At 35.9% G+C, this 20,654-nt stretch overlaps 1 protein-coding gene and 1 pseudogene across 1 annotated transcript; both read right to left on the bottom strand.

Moving 5' to 3' along the window:
• Nucleotides 1-561: 561 nt before the first annotated feature.
• On the bottom strand, nt 562-3,471 carry LOC132059528 (L-type lectin-domain containing receptor kinase IX.1-like; annotated as a pseudogene).
• Nucleotides 3,472-17,793: 14,322 nt separating this feature from the next.
• LOC132061219 (disease resistance protein RPV1-like) lies at nt 17,794-19,834 on the bottom strand. Its single transcript, XM_059454072.1, has 3 exons — nt 19,413-19,834; nt 18,064-18,172; nt 17,794-17,919 (listed from the first exon to the last, which is right to left on the bottom strand). Exons 1-3 carry the CDS (start codon nt 19,832-19,834, stop codon nt 17,794-17,796), a joined length of 657 nt encoding a protein of 218 aa, XP_059310055.1.
• Between the last annotated feature and the right edge of the window lie 820 nt (nt 19,835-20,654).

Genomic DNA, 20,654 nt, shown 5'->3' with positions numbered 1-20,654 from the left:
TTTACAGTTGATGTAAGGACTTCCATTTTGTATCTTTTCACATTGTTCTAACTGGACATATTGAATCATTTTTAAAGATAAGCATATAAATAAAACTAGAGAGCTGTATTTTTTTGAGTAACCTCTATGTGATTGAACTTCACAAACAGCAAGAGTATGATGAATCCGAAATAAATGATATACTTGACCCTATAATTAACATGTAATAAATTAATTGTTCATCCCAAGAAAAGATATGTTGTTCTTACTACTGCTATTAATTTTCTGAAATTTTGCAAGACTTGTGACAACAAAAAAATCCCAAAAACTGATAATGATGGCTAAAGTTTAACTCCATCAAGATAGACAAAAGCAAATGTTGAAGCTTTGATTAGATTCGAAATATCTTGTAGTCAAGTACCAAGAAAATGGACCAAAAGTGCCTAGTTGGAACTTGGAAGGAGTCAGCAGCAATGCAGGAACTCAGATATAACATCAGAAATTCATAGGGAGAAAAACAAAAGAGTGTTACTCTCAGAAATTAAAGAAAAGAACGTCTAAAATTAAAAAGGTTCAATTAACATCACTACTGTCGTTTGGGTTTGGGTTTGAGTTCAGTTAGTGGTTTCCTTAAACTAATAAGCAGGTCACAGTCTGCTTATTTGTTTATAAATCTATGATCAGAACATTGTGTTTCAACAAGTCAAAATTCTTGATTCTTGAAGGTTACAGCTACATGTAATTCTCTGCTAAATCTAGAATTCTAATAAGATAAATTGCATTAACTGAGAGGGAAAGACTTGGAGTGCTTATTGGATCCTCAATCTTGTTCCTTACTTGTCCCTTGTTTCCATCCATTCTCAGAACATAGCTACAAAAGTGAAAAATCTTCCTCAACAACTGCAATTAAACTACTAGTTGTGTCTATCAACGTTTTGATAAAGAATATTACACAGTAGTTTTGTTGGTTTTTAAAGAAAGAAATTTAGGAAAATAACAGAGAAAGACAGAGATTTCTTGTCACCTCAAATTCACTTTCTAATACACATTGGAATTAGAAATTGAATAGTACTAGAAACTTGTCCTTAAAAGCATAGCAATTTCACTGTTTAATGGAAAAACTGAAATTACAGGAAATGTGATCCATTCAATCCCCTTCATTAGAAGAGAAACAACAAAAACCTTTTGTGTTATCTGAAGAATCAGTGTTGTCTTTGTTCACTTAATGATGGATTTGGGTAAAGGCGATCTCCGTACCTTTGGTTTCACTTGTTGATGATAATGAAATAGTTGGTAGATATTCATGTGATGGATAGAAATATGTCGCCACAGGCATATTTGGAGGGAGAGTGGGCAATGGAGCTTCAAAATTAAGCACATGAACTGCTTTCCTAATAGAAGGCTTGCATTTGCTATCTGGATGAGCACACCATAAGCCAACAATTAGTAAATGCTCCATCTCCTGTTCATTGAAATCTGATGAGAGTTTAGGATCAACTGCTTCACAAAGATTTCCCATCCCATAAAGTGTCCAAACCCAATCGACAATGTGTACTTGATGCTCTTCAGCTTCATGATCAATAGGTTTCCTTCCACAAGATATTTCTAATGCGACAATACCAAAGCTATAGACATCTGTTTCCTTGCTAGCTTTGTCAGTGATGAAACATTCAGGGGCCATGTAGCCCCTTGTACCTGCCAAAACTGTTGTTTGGGATCCCTTTTCGTGGTCAACCAGCCTAGCTAACCCAAAGTCCCCAAGTTTGGCATTGAAATTGGAATCCAACATAATATTGCTCGACTTTATGTCCCTATGCACCACGCATTGTTCCCATTCTTCATGTAGATATAGCAACGCCGAGGCCAAGCCTTGAGCAATCTTGAATCTTATTGGCCATGTCAAATGGCTTTTTCCCTTGAAAAGATGGGTATCCAAGCTTCCATTAGGCATAAACTCATAGACAAGTAGAAGCTCTATTTTCTCATGGCACCAGCCGATGAGTTGCACCAAATGTTTATGTCTTAACCGGCTAATGATCCTCACTTCTGATGCATACTCTTTTACTCCTTGCTTGGAATCCCTTGAAACCCTCTTAACGGCAATATAGGAATTGGATTCTGTAAGATATCCTTTATAAACACCCCCGAACCCACCTTGCCCAAGCATCTCTTCCTGTGAAAAGTTCTTTGTACATCTAGTCAACTCACTGTACAAGAACTTCTTTGGTCCTGTGCTTCTTTCAAATTCATCGGTCATGGAACCATCAAATATAAATTCCTCTTCATCTTCTCTCACCTTCCTCTTTCTCCAATATACAAACAACATCAAAATACATACTGCAACCAAAACAGAACCATCAGAAATCAATCCGACCATAAGTCCTAAATTAGTTTTGCTTGGTGCATGCTTTAGCTTGGTGTTTGGTAAGGCTACCTCTGGATTTGTCATGTTGTTATTATTATCTAAAGAAGAGGTAAAATTCCAAGAATAGATGCTTTGTAATGCAAAGACAAGTCTGCTTCACTGTGTGAAGCCAAAAGTGACCCATTCGGCAAATATTCCTTCGGAGTCAAGATTGTAAGATAGGTTACGGGGGATGTGGATTGTGGTATTCCCTTCAAGTTGGAAACCGATTAAGACAACACTAAGATTTTTTGAGCTTGAATTATAGCTGATCCAGGCATCAGTTCTCCTACCATCTGGAATGCTACTATACCAGGTCACATTAACAACAGATGGCATAGAGTTGATATCTATACCTATATGATCACCCATTGGGTCATATTGGATGTTCTGATAGGTGTCAAACTCCACAGTAACAAAATGATTACCCGATGTATTCAGTCGCTGAGTATTACTTGTAAGGCCAAGACTTCCACCTCTGGTTGTGTTATCAGGAATTGTTGAGCCTGCAGGTGCAAGGAAGAAGGCAATACCATCACCATATCTTGTTCTACCCTGTGAATTGATGCTAAAGGAGAAATGTGTACTGAAATCTGTGAGATTTCCAGAGGCCTTGTCCTAGAGATGCAGTGGTTTCGAATATATGGCTTTACCTATACTCGCATTTATAGCATGATTGAGCTGGTTTGTGGTGAGTTGAATTGCACCATTTGCTGGATAAGCATCTCTCTCATATGTTACATTCTGATCATTGGGTCTAAAACTATCAAAATTGAAGGACAACGAAGTGACTAAAGGGATTATGATAAGAAGGAAAACAAGGTATTTGAGAGCAGATAAAGAGGCCAAGACAACCATAGTTAGACAATATATTAATCAGATAGTTAGACAACTGAATATATATAATAATGTATATGCCTATGGAAGGCACTTATCATCTTCCCAAAGAGCAGTCTAAAGTCTTGGTCAACTTTTAGTCTTTTACGTCCATAAAGTTATTGAGGGATAATTTCATGTCCCAACAACCCCCTGCCTGGTCTATTCCAAACTATACAAAATTAGAGTATTCTTGAAAGGGAAATGAAGACTTTGAAATTCTCTGAGGAATATACTGGTACATTTTGTTTAAGCAGCAGCTACATTAGTTGATAATTGTTGCTATATTGTGTACGTTTTCCTTCCAATATACCATATTTGAGAATTTTCTTCTTTAATGAATGGGCATAATTTACCAATTTATCAACACATGCAAGCTCATTCCATCGGCTCCACCAGTTTACCTTGGCTGGAAGTCTTCCTTCATTGTCAAGAGGCCCATAGACAGCAAGTTGAAACACGTCCATTTTCCCTGGCTAACAGGGCAAATACAAGCAAGTGGTTATAGATGTGAACTATTCTTTGTCTACCTATACTAATATCAAGGTTGTACTAACTTCAAATTAGAGTTAATTTCACATATAATTATTTAACTTTCAATTTATTGAATCAAAGTCAAAAAAACTATTTTTTGTGACCCTAAAATAACTCAATTATGCCTATGTATTACTGTTGGAAATTTTATTTGGTCACCCATGTGGATCAAATATAATCCATATCCAAATATATAAATATATACATGTAATATATTTATTATAGTATTAATAATAAATAAAGGAGAAAGGACACAACTATTGGAAAAGTCCATGAATAGTTGTGTCACTTCAGGAAGATAAAAGAAGTCCTAATGTTAGGAACTTCTCACTTCTCAAAAAGCGTACTTCTGTTGAGACAGAAAAAGATACTTTCTCTCTTTCTTTGAACATGCTCTCTTCTTCTTTGTGGCGAAGAACTTCTGTGGAAGATTCCTAATTGTTCATTGGAGCATTCTTTGTTGCTTCCAAACGCACACGCAAGTATACCGGTCGTACAAGTAACATAGAATTGTTAAATCCAGATATCTTATCCACAAAGACTTAGATTTTATACTGCTTAACCAATTCAAACTTCGTATAACTATTCAAGAAAATGATAATCAAAGTGTTTTGTTGTGACTAAACTAAAACTAAAAGTAAACAATTGAGTATGGGTGTTTTTGTGAGTGAGACAATTGTGAAGATAACTATAAGGTTTATCAAATGAGAGAAAGTTTCAGGGTCATGGCTTTTGACAATCCAGTTGATCTGTTGACAATTCTACCTATCTTATTTCCTGGGTTACTAGTTGACGGGTTAACTGTAACTTTATGATATTCTCTCAAACTACTCATAAGCCTGTAGATGCTACTATAACACCTATATCCCTATGGTCGCCAAGGGTAACAAGAACACATTTATTTTTTCGTATTCAACTAAGTAGGGCTAAAGGGTATATCTCTATCTGATGCGCCGGGAAATTATGGCACATCCAAGGCCTTTTTACGAGAAGTTTTGCTTGTTTCTAAGCAAGTTAGTGGCAATTTAATGTGTTTTTAGTGTTTTTCAGGTAATGGAACAATTTTGGATGAAAACAGTCAAAAGTGCAGAAGTTGGCCATAAACTCAATATACGGACCGTAATCTCAAATACGGGCCGTATTCCATGGGCGTATTTAAAGATAAGCAGAACAGAAAGGCATGCTGAGAAGATGGTGAATAAGAACAACTTTTACGGACCGTATTCCACTTTACAGTCCATATTTCAAAGAGTATTTAATCATTGAGAAAGTTGGCAGAAAGTTGAAGTTTTGCAAGTTGAAATTTTACGGACCGTATTCCACTTTACAGTCCATATTTCAAAGAGTATTTAATCATTGAGAAAGTTGGCAGAAAGTTGAAGTTTTGCAAGTTGAAAGACGATCAGGCAGAAGACGGACCGTAAATCAAAATACGGTCCGTATTTCAGGAGGCTACAAGTGCTCATGTCTTGAAGGAAACCTTGGGCGTAAACTGATTTACGGTCCGTATTGTGTGTTATGGACCGTATTTCGTATCTATGCGGACCAAAGTGTAAATCTGTAACTTTAACGTTTTCAGAACCTATAAATAGCCATTGTAGGGTTTTATTTGTTATCAGTTATCATATTTTGACTTTTGGCTTAGAACATCAAATACTCTCTTGGTTTTGAAGATTCATTACATCAATTCAAGTATTATAAATTCCTCGTTTCTTCCAAAGTAAGCAATTATGAATTCTTCAATTTCGTATTTCTTGTTCTTTGTCATGAGTAGCTAAATTCCCTTACTAGGGTTGTGAACCCAATGATGGGTGTTTTGTGATTGAGTTTGTGATTGATATATGCATAATGGATTGTTAGGGTTTATTTATTCTTCATTCTTCATTCATAATTAATGGTTGCAAACATTGATTAAAGCCATAAACCCTAATTAGTTTGGGAAAACAATTAGGGTTGGTAAGAATAGATAACAAGAACTCAAAGCTTTAAACTTTGTTTAATAAATTCACTTAGGAATAAGAAGAATTTACTTGACATAGTTAACCGTTCTTCATATCACTTTCTTATATTTGGGAAAATCATAGAAATAAATAATTTTTATTTATTGAAAAATAGTAGAGATTCACACAGAGGTTAAGTGCATTCATATAGCAATCCATTAGAAGTATAAAGGGTGGTTTGGATTTGAAAAGCTGAGTCAAAGGGCGGAGAGCTCCTTTCACAGATTGCTTGCTCTTGTCATCAGGTTCCTTCAAAGTCTCTGGAATATCAACAATCTTCTTGTCAGTAAGATTCTCATCAACAATTATTGGTGCTTCAGATTGCACCTCTTCCTCTTCATCTATCGGCTCTTTGGATTAGGAACAGTGTCACTCGGAAGTCCTCCCTTTTTAGGAGGGTGCTGCTCTCTAGAAATATCTTGCATCTGTGACTCGAGCTTCTGAATAGCTGCTGTATGGGAACTCACTGTCTCTGTCAACCCAGATAAAGTCCTCTTAGACTAAGATTGATTTTCCAGAATCTTCTCAAGCATTGCTTCAACCTTCGAACTACCTTGCTCTGTTGATTGCCCTTTCGGTGGTATATAAGGATTTGAACTCTTATTCCCAAAATTGTTGCTGTTGTTGTAGCTCCCTTGGTTTTGCTGATTCTGATTCATGTTCACCTAGTTTACAAGGAATAGCAAAGAAGGTGTGATGGAATTAGCAGAAGACTTCAATCAAAGCAAACACTATTTAGTAATTTCAAAACTGCATTCCCCGGCAACGGCGCCAAAATTTGATACGCTCAAATTACACCTATTAATGGTATAACGCGGACGTTGTCAAATATAGTAACCCAACGAGGTTGGGGTCGAATCCCACAGGGAATATATTGTGAAAATGTTACTAAAGTCGTAGGATGTTTAATATAGGTCTAATGTCTTAATTTGATGATTTTGGTAAAAGTTGGTTGTTTAGGACTAATGGCTAACTAATTGCTTTGAATGTGTAATTTAGGATAAAAGAAACCAAGGTTGTGTCCCCTTTAGATGAGGTGTATGATCATGGGTATTGATCTTGATATACTTCTAATGGATTGCTATATGAATGCACTTAACCTCTATGTGAATCTCTACTATTTCCCAATAAATAAAGATTATTTCTTTCTATGATTTTCCCAAATATAAGTAAGTGATATGAAGAACGGTTAACTATGCCAAGTAAATTCTTCTTATTCCTAAGTGAATTTATTAAACAAAGTTTAAAGCGTTGAGTTCTTGTTATCTATTCTTACCAACCCTAATTGTTTTCCCAAACTAATTAGGGTTTATGGCTTTAATCAATGTTTGCAACCATTAATTATGAATGAAGAATGAAGAATAAATAAAGCCTAACAATCCATTATGCATATATCAATCACAAACCCAATCACAAAACACTCATCATTGGGTTCACAACCCTAGTAAGGGAATTTAGCTACTTGTGACAAAGAACAAGAAATAAGAAATTGAAGAATTCATAATTGCTTACTTTGGAAGAAAAGAGGAATTTATAATACTTGAATTGATGTAATGAATCCTCAAAACCAAGAGAGTATTTGATGTTCTAAGCCAAAAGTCAAAATATGATAACTGATAACAAATAAAACCCTACAATGACTATTTATAGGTTCTGAAAATGTTAAAGTTACAGATTTACACTATGGTCCCCGTCGATACGAAATACGGACCGTAAACCAATTTACGCCCAAGGTTTCCTTCAAGACATGAGCACTTGCAGCCTCCTGAAATACGGACCGTATTTTGATTTACTGTCCGTCTTCTGCCTGATCGTCTTTCAACTTGCAAAACTTCAACCTTCTGCTAACTTTCTCAATGATTAAATACGCTTTGAAATACGGACCGTAAAGTGGAATACGGTCCGTAAAAGTTGTTTGTATTCACCATCTTCTTAGCATGCCTTTCTGTTCTGCTTATCTTTAAATACGCCCATGGAATACGACCTGTATTTGAGATTACGGTCCGTATATTGAGTTTACGGCCAACATCTGCACTTTTGACTGTTTTCATCCAAAATTGTTCCATTACCTGAAAGATACTAAAAACACATTAAATTGCCACTGACTTGCTTAAAAACAAGTAAAACTTCTCGTAAAAAGGCCTTAGATGTGCCATAATTTCCCGGCACATCACTATCCTCAATAATGAAACGATAATATCGAACCAACTCTATTTATTCTTATTACGTACGTGAATTTCCTCTCTCAAGTCCAATTCACGCACCACACATAGTGTCTAACTATTGGCCAAATAATCAAACAATTAGGCACAAGAATAAATAAGCAACCCAAAATACGAAAATTTAATCGAGAAATTGTCGTCAAACCAACTATCACGCCTTTTTCCACAACCCTAGAATTAAGAAGTTTAGCTATTCATGATTCTAGATGGACAACAAAAATTCATGAAGAAACTAGGATTAAAAAGATGAAAATAAAATAAACCTAGAGAGAGAAGGTAAAGCGGCAGCTTACAAGTCTTAGAATAATCCCAACACCATTGTTTACAACTAATAAAATGTCTATTTATAGTCTAGGTTAAAATCTAAAATAAGCTGACCTAATCCCGATTGAAACGGGAAAGCTGCGCGAAGCCTTGCTTTCTTTCCGCAATGCGGAAGGATCGCGTGACCGTCCATGCACTTTTCTTCCGCGATGCGGAAGGAAAGCCTGATGGTGAATTTGGTCAGAAACTTGTTTTTCTCGCTTTCTTCATGCGATGCGGATAAAAAGCCTGATTGTGCATTTGATCAGAAACTTGTTTTTCTCTCTTTCTTCACGCGATGCGGATGAAAAGCGGACACTTTAGTTCGTTATTTCTTTTCTACTGTTTTTGCTTCTCACGTCACCACGTTCAGATGCTAAAGCTTCCAAAAGTCCACCAAAATTGCTTAGTTCTCCTCCAAATGGTTGCGTTGCACCTATTCACAAAAACATAACGACATAAGGCTGGATAAAAACGACTTTATTCTCAAGTTGGAAAGTAAAGTACTAAGATTTAGAGGGAAAGCGACACGAAACTTAGATATTTGTGCCAAATATCATTCTTCTTCTCTGTAACTCAGGTTCGTCATAAACTGTGGATATGTCAATGTAGTTCGTGTTCTATAAATATGTGATTACATTGACGACTAGTTAAACAAATATTGGAGAATCTTGGGGAGAATTGTGTGTTCTTAGATTATTGTATTTTCCTGAATTGGCATCAGAGCCTAAGGTTTTAATTTGTTTCTTAGTTTAATTGTTCCTCATGGGAAAATAATATTATATAATAGAAATACTTCGGATCACTTACTGTTGCTTTGCGGCATATTGTCTGGAGTCAAAAAGGACTATTGTTTTACTTATGTGCTTATGTGTGTTATTTCACAAACAAAAGATTGATTTGTTATATCATTGTCCCCGCAAAAAATTTGGAAAGAGTTTCTAAATGTGGAATAGTTTTTTTTCTTTTGGGGTAAAGATGAATAGTAATTGAGAATTTAAATTCACCAATTTGTGTATTGGTTTGTAAAAATCAATAGCGAACCATTGAATGCAAAAGGTATTTATTTTTTTTAAAAGGGAAGAAGTTTTTAACCAAAACATGATAGGAGGACCATAGTGATTTGATCAGAAAGTTCCTTGTGGTCTCCATTTTCTTGAATCAAACAAAAGGAAAAGAGAAGGGTTTTGAAGGATTCAATTATTGAATAGAATATGCAATTCTTTGACCAATACTAAGTCTGTTACGTTTTCTTTCTTGATCACGTGTAAACAAGGAATAGAAAAGTTAATACTTGCAATATTCTCATTGCTGAAAAAGGAGTAGAAAAGTTATACTCTCTGCTATATATATATATATATATATATATATATATATATATATTTTTTTTTTTTTATTATTATTATTATTTTTTTTTTAATTTTTTTTTGTGTCCTCCTTTTAAAGAGATAGTAATTTCTTCGTGTCAAATTTGTGGTCACTCAGTGAAAATAGCAGAGAATTTTCTTTGTCAAATATAGTCCATGTGATGTAGAGGCTTATCTCTTCTTGCTTTTGATCCAATAGCACTTCTTTGAAGAGTAGTAAAAAATGCATCAGTAGCTATGTAGCATTGGATTAATTGTTGAAATAAAATGAGTGGTTGGATCTTATTTATTCAAAATTCCACACTGTGAAGAAAGTACTACGGTGGTTTAGGATCCATTTGAGATACTTTATGTTTTGGTCATGCTATTTTTTTGGTTGATGTAGTATCCACCTTATAATGCGAAAGCGGATTATAGAAGCCATAATGATGACATTAGCGAATGATCAGTATAATTTAGCAGTGCATTGAGAAGCAGTTCTCAAACTTATGATACCGGGTGTGTTACTAATATTGAGAGTTGAACCACATGATATATAAAACTGTTATAGTAAAAAAATTACAATAGCCATTTAATATGCGCAAGAGTGCATATATGAATATTAACATATATACATGTGTGTATATATTGTTGTGGTTGGTTCCTATTTTTCTTTCTATATGTGTTGTATAAAGAAAAGTCATGGTGTGCTAAATTCATGTAATTGTAATTGTGACATTATATTCTTCTAAGTACATGTATTTGCATGAATTAAATATTGGATGTTCTGTGTCACAATTCATGTTGATTTTTTTTGTATTTGTTATAGAATTTCTACTTAATTGATCTTGAATTTCAGTAATTTAAGACAAGTGTTCCTTAAATAATTGATTATGTTAGATTCATTGAACATTAGAATTTAGATGATGATTGGGAACATAGTGAACTTTCGACTCCAGATCTAATGCGAGATAAATTTTAATATAGTTAATTATTTTAAGGATTTGTATGTATATGAATTAGGCTCTAAAATGTACATATATGTCTTAAATAGTTTATACGTTGTTATCAATAAGTCAACTGCTACGAGTATATTAGTCTCCGAGCTTAAAATAAGTGAAAAGTTCAACGGTGATGTAATATCCAGTATGTCTTAGAAGTGCAAAAGGCTCTTAAGGCTTTAGATGTATTTATGATGCCTCATAATATTATCTTGTTTGTATTTTGTCACATGTGGTGTTGCTCATTCCTATGATGGCTTTGGCATACTAAATATTATTTATAATTCCAGTAAGAATATTTATTTGTGCTTATTTGTGTCAAGTGTTGATGCAAATATACGGCATGCTAGACTTGACCTTAGTGGTTAACAACAAAAGAATTGCTTAGCCAAACGAGGTTTACTTGGTGCTATAGATAAAATAGATGTGTCTACTTATTAATATTGTCTAAGCTAAAAAGTTAAATAGAAAACCATTTGGAAAAGTTAATGCGCCAATGCTCCATTGCAATTTATTCCATCCGACATCTATGATTCAAACAAATGAAATTGCGTTTAAGTTATGTAATATTGTTCCATATGTGTAGCGGAAAACAATATCTTATTTGAGTTTTTGTGAACTTTTTGATTTGTGATGCTTTTATTCATAATCCATTTTGCTCACATGGAATTAGTTCCAAGGGAAAGGAAGCTTATCTTTCTATCATAGTCCAAGGTTTAAGTTGTTCATATGTGAACAATGGTGGCATCATAACTAAATTTGAATCACGTGATGTTCTATTCTTAGAGAATGTGTTTTACTAAGCAAGGTGGGATAGGTCGTGACTTGTTTCTTTATGAAACTACTGACCGAATCGCTTGCGTTGTATACTCGAACGAATTTGGGTGGAGTTAGTTGGTGATTATGGATATGTTCCTATCACACCAAGATATCATGAAAAGAGGATTCATTTAATATTGTTGGTCCTAGTGGGATTAACTAATTAATTGATAATAGTTTGTCCATCTCAACCTCGACACACGAGTCGTCCTTGTATTCTCTCTCATCGATTGAGATTGAAGGGAAAGCATATATAGTTACTCTACGTGATGAAAAGAACCGCGCGTGCACACACACACAAACATATGTAGGAGTTGATTGAGATTATGGATCTTAAAGCTATTGGGAACAAAGGGTTCTCAAACTCAAGCATAACGCTTGAAGCGTCATGTGTTTTCGATCCATAATTATTTCTATTTCTATTTCTAGAGGTGAAATTTCGAGTGGGAGGATGTGTCCTCATACTCCACTAGACAATAATACTGGAATATAGTTAAGATGGTACAAAGGTATTTTGAAGGCTCAATAGGTATTCCTTTATCTTGTCAAGGAATTGAGAAGAAGATTTAGATGAGAGAAAATCTAAATCTGAGTATGTTCTTCTTGCTATTGAGAATATAAAGTATATTGATATTAAGTGTCATTTTGTGTCAGAGACATAGTTGTACATAGATAAGTGTACAAGAAGTACATCTATAGGCATTACTTAGTAGAAGACCTATTACAAAACCCATAGCATTGGTTACTTATGAAAGACATGATATTGTTGGGTTTACATAGTGATAATGTATTTACAAATCCTAATTTATGTGGATCATGTTCACATAAAAACTACATTTTGTGGTAAATGCTAGTTGATGCCTAAATTATTTGCCATTGTTGTTTCATATACATAAGATGAGTTTTTATGTTTAGAACACAAATTCCAAATGTAAGTATGTCGGACAGACAAAAAGATTGGCCTATTCACATGGGCAATCGCCTCTATTGTCTGGTGACAGATAGAGATGAGACAATTATAAACCAATTATTGTCAGAAGTGATGATAAAAGAGAGCTTGAAGTTTATAATAAGAATGTCGTTTGTTTTTTGTTTAATCATAAATATGATTAAAATGTGATAGTCTGTCTTAATGCCAGATGTGAGTTCTGATGGATAAAATGTATGAGTAGATTTGTGAACTCAAATTTAGACATGAGTTGTCTGGAGTAGCATCTGCACAGTATTTTAATTTGTCAAAAGACATACGCTCCACGAATAAGGAGTAAATACTGCGGTATGTGATTCATACCACGTATGCATTAGTGACCTAAGGCGATACAAGTTTAATCTCTACTTGTTATCGTGTGAAGCATTGAAAGTTGTGAGTAATTTTCTGCTTGTACCCTCATGACTTTGACCAATTTCTTGAGATTCAGTTTGATGTTTGCTATCTTAGGGTGTTCCCAAGAGATCATGGATGATTCGGTCCAAAAGAGAATATTTCTAGAAAAGCATATCAAATTGAGATTGAGAGATTCATGAGATGAGGAAGATCATAGAGTATTATCACATTAATTATGTTCATTGGTCGACCCTTTATGTTTGTCTTTGAGACAAGAACATAATGATGAACTCAAGTTGTGACAAAAGAGATGTTGAGATGTGAATGTGATAAATGATCTAGGGTATTGCATACAACAATCTACTCCAAGCTCCATTAAATAGATATTCCTAACAGATGTATAGCAATGAAGCTCTCGAAGTATGCACTGGTCACGCGATCTAGTCATTATGTATGAAAGTTACAGAATAGGAATGAGAGTTGACCCACCATGTGTGAGTTGGAGATGTTGAAAATTGGATTTGGTCACCCATGAGGGTCAACCCTAATCCATATCCAAATATATAAATATATACATGTAATATATTTATTATAGTATTAATAATAAATCAATAAAGGAGAAAGGACACAACTATTGGAAAAGTCCGTGAATAGTTGTGTCACTTCAGGAAGATAAAAGAAGTCCTAGTGTTAGAAACTTCTCACTTCTCAAAAAGCTACTTTTGTTGAGACACGGAAAAAGATACTTTCTCTCTTTCTCTAGAAAAACTCTATTCTTCATTGTGGGGAAGAACTTCTGCGAAAGATTCCTAATTGTTCGTTGGAGCATTCTTCTTCTCTGTAACTCAGGTACGTCATAGACTGTGGATATTTCAATGTAGTTCGTGTTCTATAAACATGTGATTACATTAATATTGGAGAATCTTGGGGAGCACTGTGTGTTCTTAGATTGTTGTATTTTCCTTCAATTACAGAAAATAATAAACACCGAAAAAAACTATATGATCCTAAAAAATGCAAGTAGGCTGCCACGTGTTACTTGTATGTAGTCAACTTACCAATTTAGTTACGTCAATAACTCACTTAACATAATATCTACGTGAAATCACTGAAAAATCATTTTTTGACCCAATCTAATGCCAATATCCCGCCCATAATGTTTTTTTATAAAGCAGGTCAGAAAATAAGTTTTTAGAAGTGGTGTCATGTAGATATGGTACATCATGGCTGCCTTTTTTTTGGGGGGTGGGGGTGGGGTGGGTAAGTTTCACATTTAGTGGGTCAGTAAAAAATAATTACATTTTCTAGCCAAATATACAAAAAATATACACTATTATGTATCAAAAATGTATATTTTATGTATATTATATATTAATATACGACTAATAAATATATCTTTGCGGGCTATTATGTTGGTGTGCTGGTTATTTATGTCCATTTCTCTTCTTCTCTTTTTAAGCATGGGCCAAAAATGGATATGTTTTTAAAGTTGTGGCATGTAGATATTATGTAACATGAGTTGCTAGCAGCCTACTTGTGCTTCTAGGAGGGTGTTGCGGTTAACTTAGCAAAATTCAGGGGAGCAAAATGAAATAAACACTTCTTATTATTATCGGATTTTAAGTATTATATTATTATTTGTGCTTTACTTCTTTATGTACTTTAAGCTCTTCATTTCGTACTATAAATAATAAAGTCCACATTTAATGATGCAGCAGAGCCTCTATAGCCGGTAAAATTAGCAGAAAGGACAACTATATAAAACAAACATGAAGAAACAAAAAGCCAAGTTAAAATTAGAAGCTCTGATTGCTCTTACCGACTGAGTATACATAAACTTTTCCTCGTTTTTCCTTCCCAGTGATTAAACAACTTAATTTCAATATGGATAATAGAACAAAGTTGCTTCAACAGCACGTCCCCTAAATTAGACCTAACACCTTCAAATACCCTGGTCAAATTGCATATTTGCATAATCCGAAGCCCACGTTCCACCAGTAAAACTCATTGTTTCTTGAAGCTTTGCCAAGTGCTTCCTACCACTAAGATGGGAAGCTTGCTGGGCTAAAGGGTCCAAAGATACTCTCAACATGATGTGATATTATTCGTTTTGGGCCAAGCCCGCACGGTTTTCTCCAAAAGGCCTCACATCATTAAGAGTATCCAACTCCTTATAAGTAGCTCCTTTTTCTTTTTAGCTACCAATGTGGTACTTTGTTCGCACACCTAACAATCTCCCCCTCGAACTAAGTTCCACATGGCTCATTATCATACCACGGGTAAGAGATTCAACATATCTGCGTGCCATCCACATTGTCAGAGTATTTACGGTCACCCAAGCCCAAAGGCTGTGAATGAGTCTTCAAAGCTACGGGTAAAGGTCGTAAACCGGCCCATATACGGGCAAAGGCACTAAGCCATCCCCCATGCCACCTCCGCCGTCTTCATACTCGTCACGCCAAACCGTTGGCTGCGATACCCGGTTGTTGGGCTAGACGGTCCAAAGATACTCTTAACATGATGTGATATTGTCCGCTTTGGGCCAAGCCCGCACTTTTCCCCTAAAAGGCCTCACATCATTAAGAGTATCCAACTCTTATAAGTAGCTCCTTTTTCTTTGCAGCTACCAATGTGGTACTTTGTTCGCACACCCAACAATCTCCCGCTCGAACTAAGTTCCACGTGGCTCATTATCAAAAACGGGTCAGAGATTCAACATATCTGCGTGCCATCCACATTGTCAGAGTATTTACGGTCTGGCTTACCCAGCCCAAAGACGTGGAATGTGTCTTCAAAGCTACGGTGCCAAGGTCGTAAATCGGCCCATGTAGTGAGCAAAGGCACTAGCGGGCCCTACGCCACACTCCGCCATCTTCATACTCATCCCGCCAAACCATTGGCTCTGATACCAGTTGTTGGGCTAAACGGTCTAAAGATACTCTCAACATGATGTGATATTGTCCGCTTTGGGCCAAGCCCGCATGGTTTTCTTCAAAAGGCCTCATCAAAACTTTCAAGTTCTCCCCCATCAGTCAAGAGTACAAACTCATTGGGAGAATAATGAGATGAAGGGTACTTTCTCTCTAATAGATCTTCGAGAGAACTCTACGGAACATCAATGCCCCGGATTTCTTTGGCTGACCCTACGTCATCTTCAACTGAGACGTCAACAACATCATCTTTGGTCATTTTGAACATGATCACTATCTTCATTATCAACTTGATCTTCATTATTTTGAAGATTTTCTTCGAGTGCAATAGTCACGGAGCGGGTCAACATCAACTAAGCTCTTATTACTCGAGAATCAACCTTCTCGGCTTTGCCAAAATCTTCATTGTAAGTGTCTTCAAAGAACACAACATCACGGCTTCTAACAAGTTTCTTCTCGGCTGGATGTAGAAACGATAGCCAAATTCGTCTTGACGAACCAATGAAGATACACTGCTGCCTAGTTTTAACTTCAAATTTGACCTCTCATCCTTAGGAACATGCACAAAGGCCTTACACCCGAAGACTCCGGATGAGCATAAGAGACATCCTTACCAAACCAAACTCTCGTCATGGGACATCACCGTCCAAAGCAACGGTAGGAGATAAATTGATAACATAAGCGACGGTATTAAGTGCTTCGCCCAAAATGAATCGGCAACAGCATCGAAAGCAAACATCTAACCCTCTCAACTAGAGTTCGTTCATCCTTTTTGCTAGACCATTTAACAGGAGTCTTTGGAGGAGTTTTTTGATGCCCGAATACCACCTTTCTCTACAATAATTATCAAAAGGGACCAATGTATTCACCACCATTGTCGAAGCGGATGCATTTAGTTTCTTCTTCTGTCTGTGTCTCTAAACCAAGGCTTGAAAAGTCTTGAACACATTAAGTATTTGATCCTTGGACTTCAAAGGAAATACCCAGAGTTTGCGAGAATGATCATCAATAAAAGTCACAAAGAAAAGTGCACCACCACGAGAGCTTACTTTAAAAGGACCACACAAATGAAAATGTACCAACTCCAACCAAATCTAGCTTTCTTGAAGGTGAATGACTCGAAAAGAAACTCTTTTCGTTTCGGCTAAGCAATGAACACATCTCTTTAACTTTGCTTGTTTCCTCTAGAAAGCAAATTACTTAGCCAAATTATCAATCCCTTCTCGCTTATATGACTCGACTTCTCTATGACATAACTCGATGAAGTATCATTCTCCACCAAATTCTTGAGTCACTACAAATGGAGCCACAAATAAGTACAATCGGATATCTTGTTACCTCGAGCCACAATCATTGAACCTTTAAGCTTCAACGGCCACCACCAATGGTTTGATCATAATCATCATCATCAAGCTTTCCTACAGAAATTAAATTCAGACGAACATCTGGAGCATGCTTGACATTGTTAAGAACGAACCTCGAACCGTTCTTACTTTTCAAGCAAACTGTGCCAATACCAAGTACCTCAACCTCACTATCATTGCCCATTCGTAGATTTTCAAAATTACCCGGAGTATAAGAAGAAAATAATTCCTTCTTTGGCATGACATGAGAAGTAGCTTTGAATCCACAAACCAGGTAGACTCATCACAAACAAGATTGATATCATTTTTACCACAAGCAACAAGAAGATCATTTTCATTAACAACAGCAACACGATTTTCATTATCGCCTTCTTTCTTTTGCTTTTTAAATCTCTCTTAAACTTGTAGCAATGTTTCTTGATGTGCCCTTTCAAGTGACAATAGTCACGTAAGATTTTGTACTGGAGGATCTTGACTTGCTTCTACTTTTGCCTCTGTCATTCGACCTACGAAGTTTCTTCTCCCCCTGTCTTCGATGGCAAAACATCGGAGTGTGAAGTTGAAGAAGACGAAAGCTTGAGATCTTCTTCTCATCTCTTCCTTCCAAAACACCACTCTTAGCATATTCCATAGTTACACCATCATTTGGGAGCGAGGAATTAGTCAAAGAAACTCGAAGAGTTTCCTAAAATCAGCGAGTATTAAGAAGCCAAAGTCCACCTATTTCTTCATCAAACTTGACACCCATTCCAGACAGTTGATCAAGGACACCACGAAAATCATTGATATGATCGAAAATAGGTACGCCTTTTTGTATCTAATATTAATCAATTGTTTTCGATATGAACAACTTATTATTGTCAGGTTTGAAGCATAGGTGTTCAGCTTTTTCCCACAAGCTTTTAGCATTTGTCTCGTTCACAATATGATTTCAACATTATCTTCAACCCATTGCACATACCTTCATGTAAGTGCTTTCGAATTCAGCTCTTAAATGTGATAGACTCGGGTTTCTTAGAAGCAACACGGGTAAATGCAATTTCTTGACAAATAGAAGATCTTTCATCTTGCTTTTCCAAATGTGGTAATTTACGCCATTTAAACAAACCGTCTTGCTCATGTTGCCTCCATCATTCAAATAGACAATCAACACAGCCAAATACAACCACAAACTCGATGACTTTGTTGGGAAGAAACAAAGCAATAACCAAATTGTGACCGCAGGAAGGTAACGGCGGAAGAAATACCCAAGTCGAAACTTCCCACACTATTTGAACCAAGAGAAGACAATAAACACTAACTGGAAATGGAAATCAGCAGGCGATTATACCAACAATAAAATAGCAAAGCAAGCAAAAATAAATCGAATGGAAGAGACACCAAATTTACGTGGTAAAACCCAAACCCCGATGTGAAGAGGAAACATTCACGGGACCTCCGGCCCACAAAAGCTCCACTATAAACAAAAAGAGTTACAACAATGTTCTCCAAATAGCTACAACAACAAAGCCAAGCACGGAGCAACAATACATAAAAGATAGCACCCAAAACTAGTGAAGAAAGGAGAGAGAAATCACCCCCAAAAAAATGAACTCTTGTTCGTACTCGAAAAGCTGGAGCTACGGACACAAAATCCGATCTTCACCATTGAAATCGAAGAACCGAGATGTTGAGAACCCCCGAGTTCAAATTTCAGCACGATCCAACGGTTAACGAATCGGGAAACGCAATTTAAAGTGAACTGCTTGTATCGAGAAAATTTACGGACGAAAATACGCTTTTTTCTCTCCGTTTTTCTCTCTATATATGGCTGTTATAAATTCACTCTTGTGTTCTGAAAATAAGACCTAAATTGATCCTATATATAGAGAGGAAATTTTGGGCAAAATTGGCCTGGTCCAATTTGGATTGGGTTTTATTAATTCAATTCCACATAGGAAGGGAAAACCCAAAACCTAACATAAGGTACCTTCTGTTCTATCTCATTTAGGAAAAGAAAGATAGTAGAAATGAATAGAAAACTTTCTAGAGCAACATTTCCATCAGAACTATTCCCTCCAACTTTTAGTAAATCGGATACAGTTAAAACTTTTCTAATTTATATCACATTGTTCGATAAGATTGTCTTGCCTTAACCACGCTAGGCTAAGATTTTTCTTACTCAAGCGGTATATAATTCAAGAACTAAACTGTCTTTGTATGTTATAGAGTTTCCGACTGAGTGTTTACCTAGTACTTCTGTTGTTCTTATGGCAAACAAAGCACAATTGGAAGTCAAAAACAAATAGCTAAAAATAAACATAAATTTACCCGTTAGCAATATTCGGCAAATCCCAGCCAGATTGATTTGCTACTTCCGTCATAGCTGTCCGCCATCTCTTCACCCTTTCTTCATCATCTTTGAAATTTAACTCATGTTTAGCGAAAAATTCACCAACACTTGCTTTTTGTTTTCTTACGACCGAGGGATCCACATCATAGAAGATAGGAAGAACAATCTGTCCCCTGAATTTCATGCATTCAGTGATCTTAACAAGCTCGTCTAGACACCATGATGAAGCAGCATAGTTTTGGGAGAATATGATGATGGCAATCATCGACTCTTCGATGGCTTTGAGAAGTGAGGGTGAACTAGAGTTCCCCTTTTCAAGTTTCTCATCATCTTTGAAGGTGTGAATTCCTCTTTGATGCAAAGCTGTATATAGATGGTCGGCAGAAATTCTTAAATACATCCTCTCCTCTAAAACTTAAGAAAACATCATAAGTGCATGGCCAAAAAGAAGAAGAAGAAGAAGATGATGATGAAGAAGAAGAAGCAGCTCCTGTTTCAGCCATTGAGAGACAATATGCACAACGCAAACAAGAACAATATGTAGCAAAGTCTACAATTCTCCTCTTTGCTCAAGTCAAATATTGACAAATATCTGATTCAGTAGTTCAGAATAAGTATGATTTTATTATATTTTATATAAAAATGTTCTTTCTTATTTGTTGTAAATATACACATAGTTCGAGCCTAGAGCAATGGGATCAGTTGAACCGGTAGAACTTGCCCTAGGTCCACCTTTGCAGAATTCCACGAACCAAAAGTCAAGAATCAATTTCTGCTTATTCTAAGTTGGCCCTTGAACATATTATTTTGCTTTAGCTTGTTTAATAATAATAAATGAAAATTCAGAGAAGAAGCAAGTCACCTACCACCACAGCACGTTAGACATTGAGAAGGAATATGACAAGTTGTGCAGATCATTTGAAAATTGGCCGCTAACAGACTGAATCGTAACTTTTGAAGCTGATTTTTGGCAAACTTTAAAATATTATTCAGGCTATGCATTTAAAAAAGTGGACATTCTTTTGACTTGTTCAAATTAATACTACCTTCCAGTTTAAATAAATATTAGTGAAAGATAACTTGGAAGCCTCTAACTTTATAAGTGTTCAACAATAAACCAGCTCTCCATCTCCATTTTCGGGTTGCGAAAATAGGGAAACATGGTTGTTTGCTGAGGAGCTCAGACGTGTTACAGAACAAATATCATCCTGCAAAACCCA

Source organism: Lycium ferocissimum, chromosome 6 (assembly GCF_029784015.1).
Source record: "Lycium ferocissimum isolate CSIRO_LF1 chromosome 6, AGI_CSIRO_Lferr_CH_V1, whole genome shotgun sequence".
NCBI lineage: Eukaryota > Viridiplantae > Streptophyta > Magnoliopsida > Solanales > Solanaceae > Lycium > Lycium ferocissimum.
The sequence above is the reverse complement of the archived record's forward strand: the minus strand, read 5'-3'. Positions and strand labels throughout refer to the sequence as shown.

Excerpts from the sequence above, each read along its gene's own strand:
- LOC132061219 (XM_059454072.1), bottom strand. The coding sequence starts at position 19,834 with ATGTATTTAAGAATTTCTGCCGACCATCTATATACAGCTTTGCATCAA. Across the intron at positions 18,173-19,412 it reads TTGCCGAATATTGCTAACGG|CAAGATGAAAGATCTTCTAT; the intron begins GTAAATTTATGT and ends CATTTGGAAAAG. Across the intron at positions 17,920-18,063 it reads TCGAAAGCACTTACATGAAG|ATACAAAAAGGCGTACCTAT; the intron begins GTATGTGCAATG and ends GATTAATATTAG.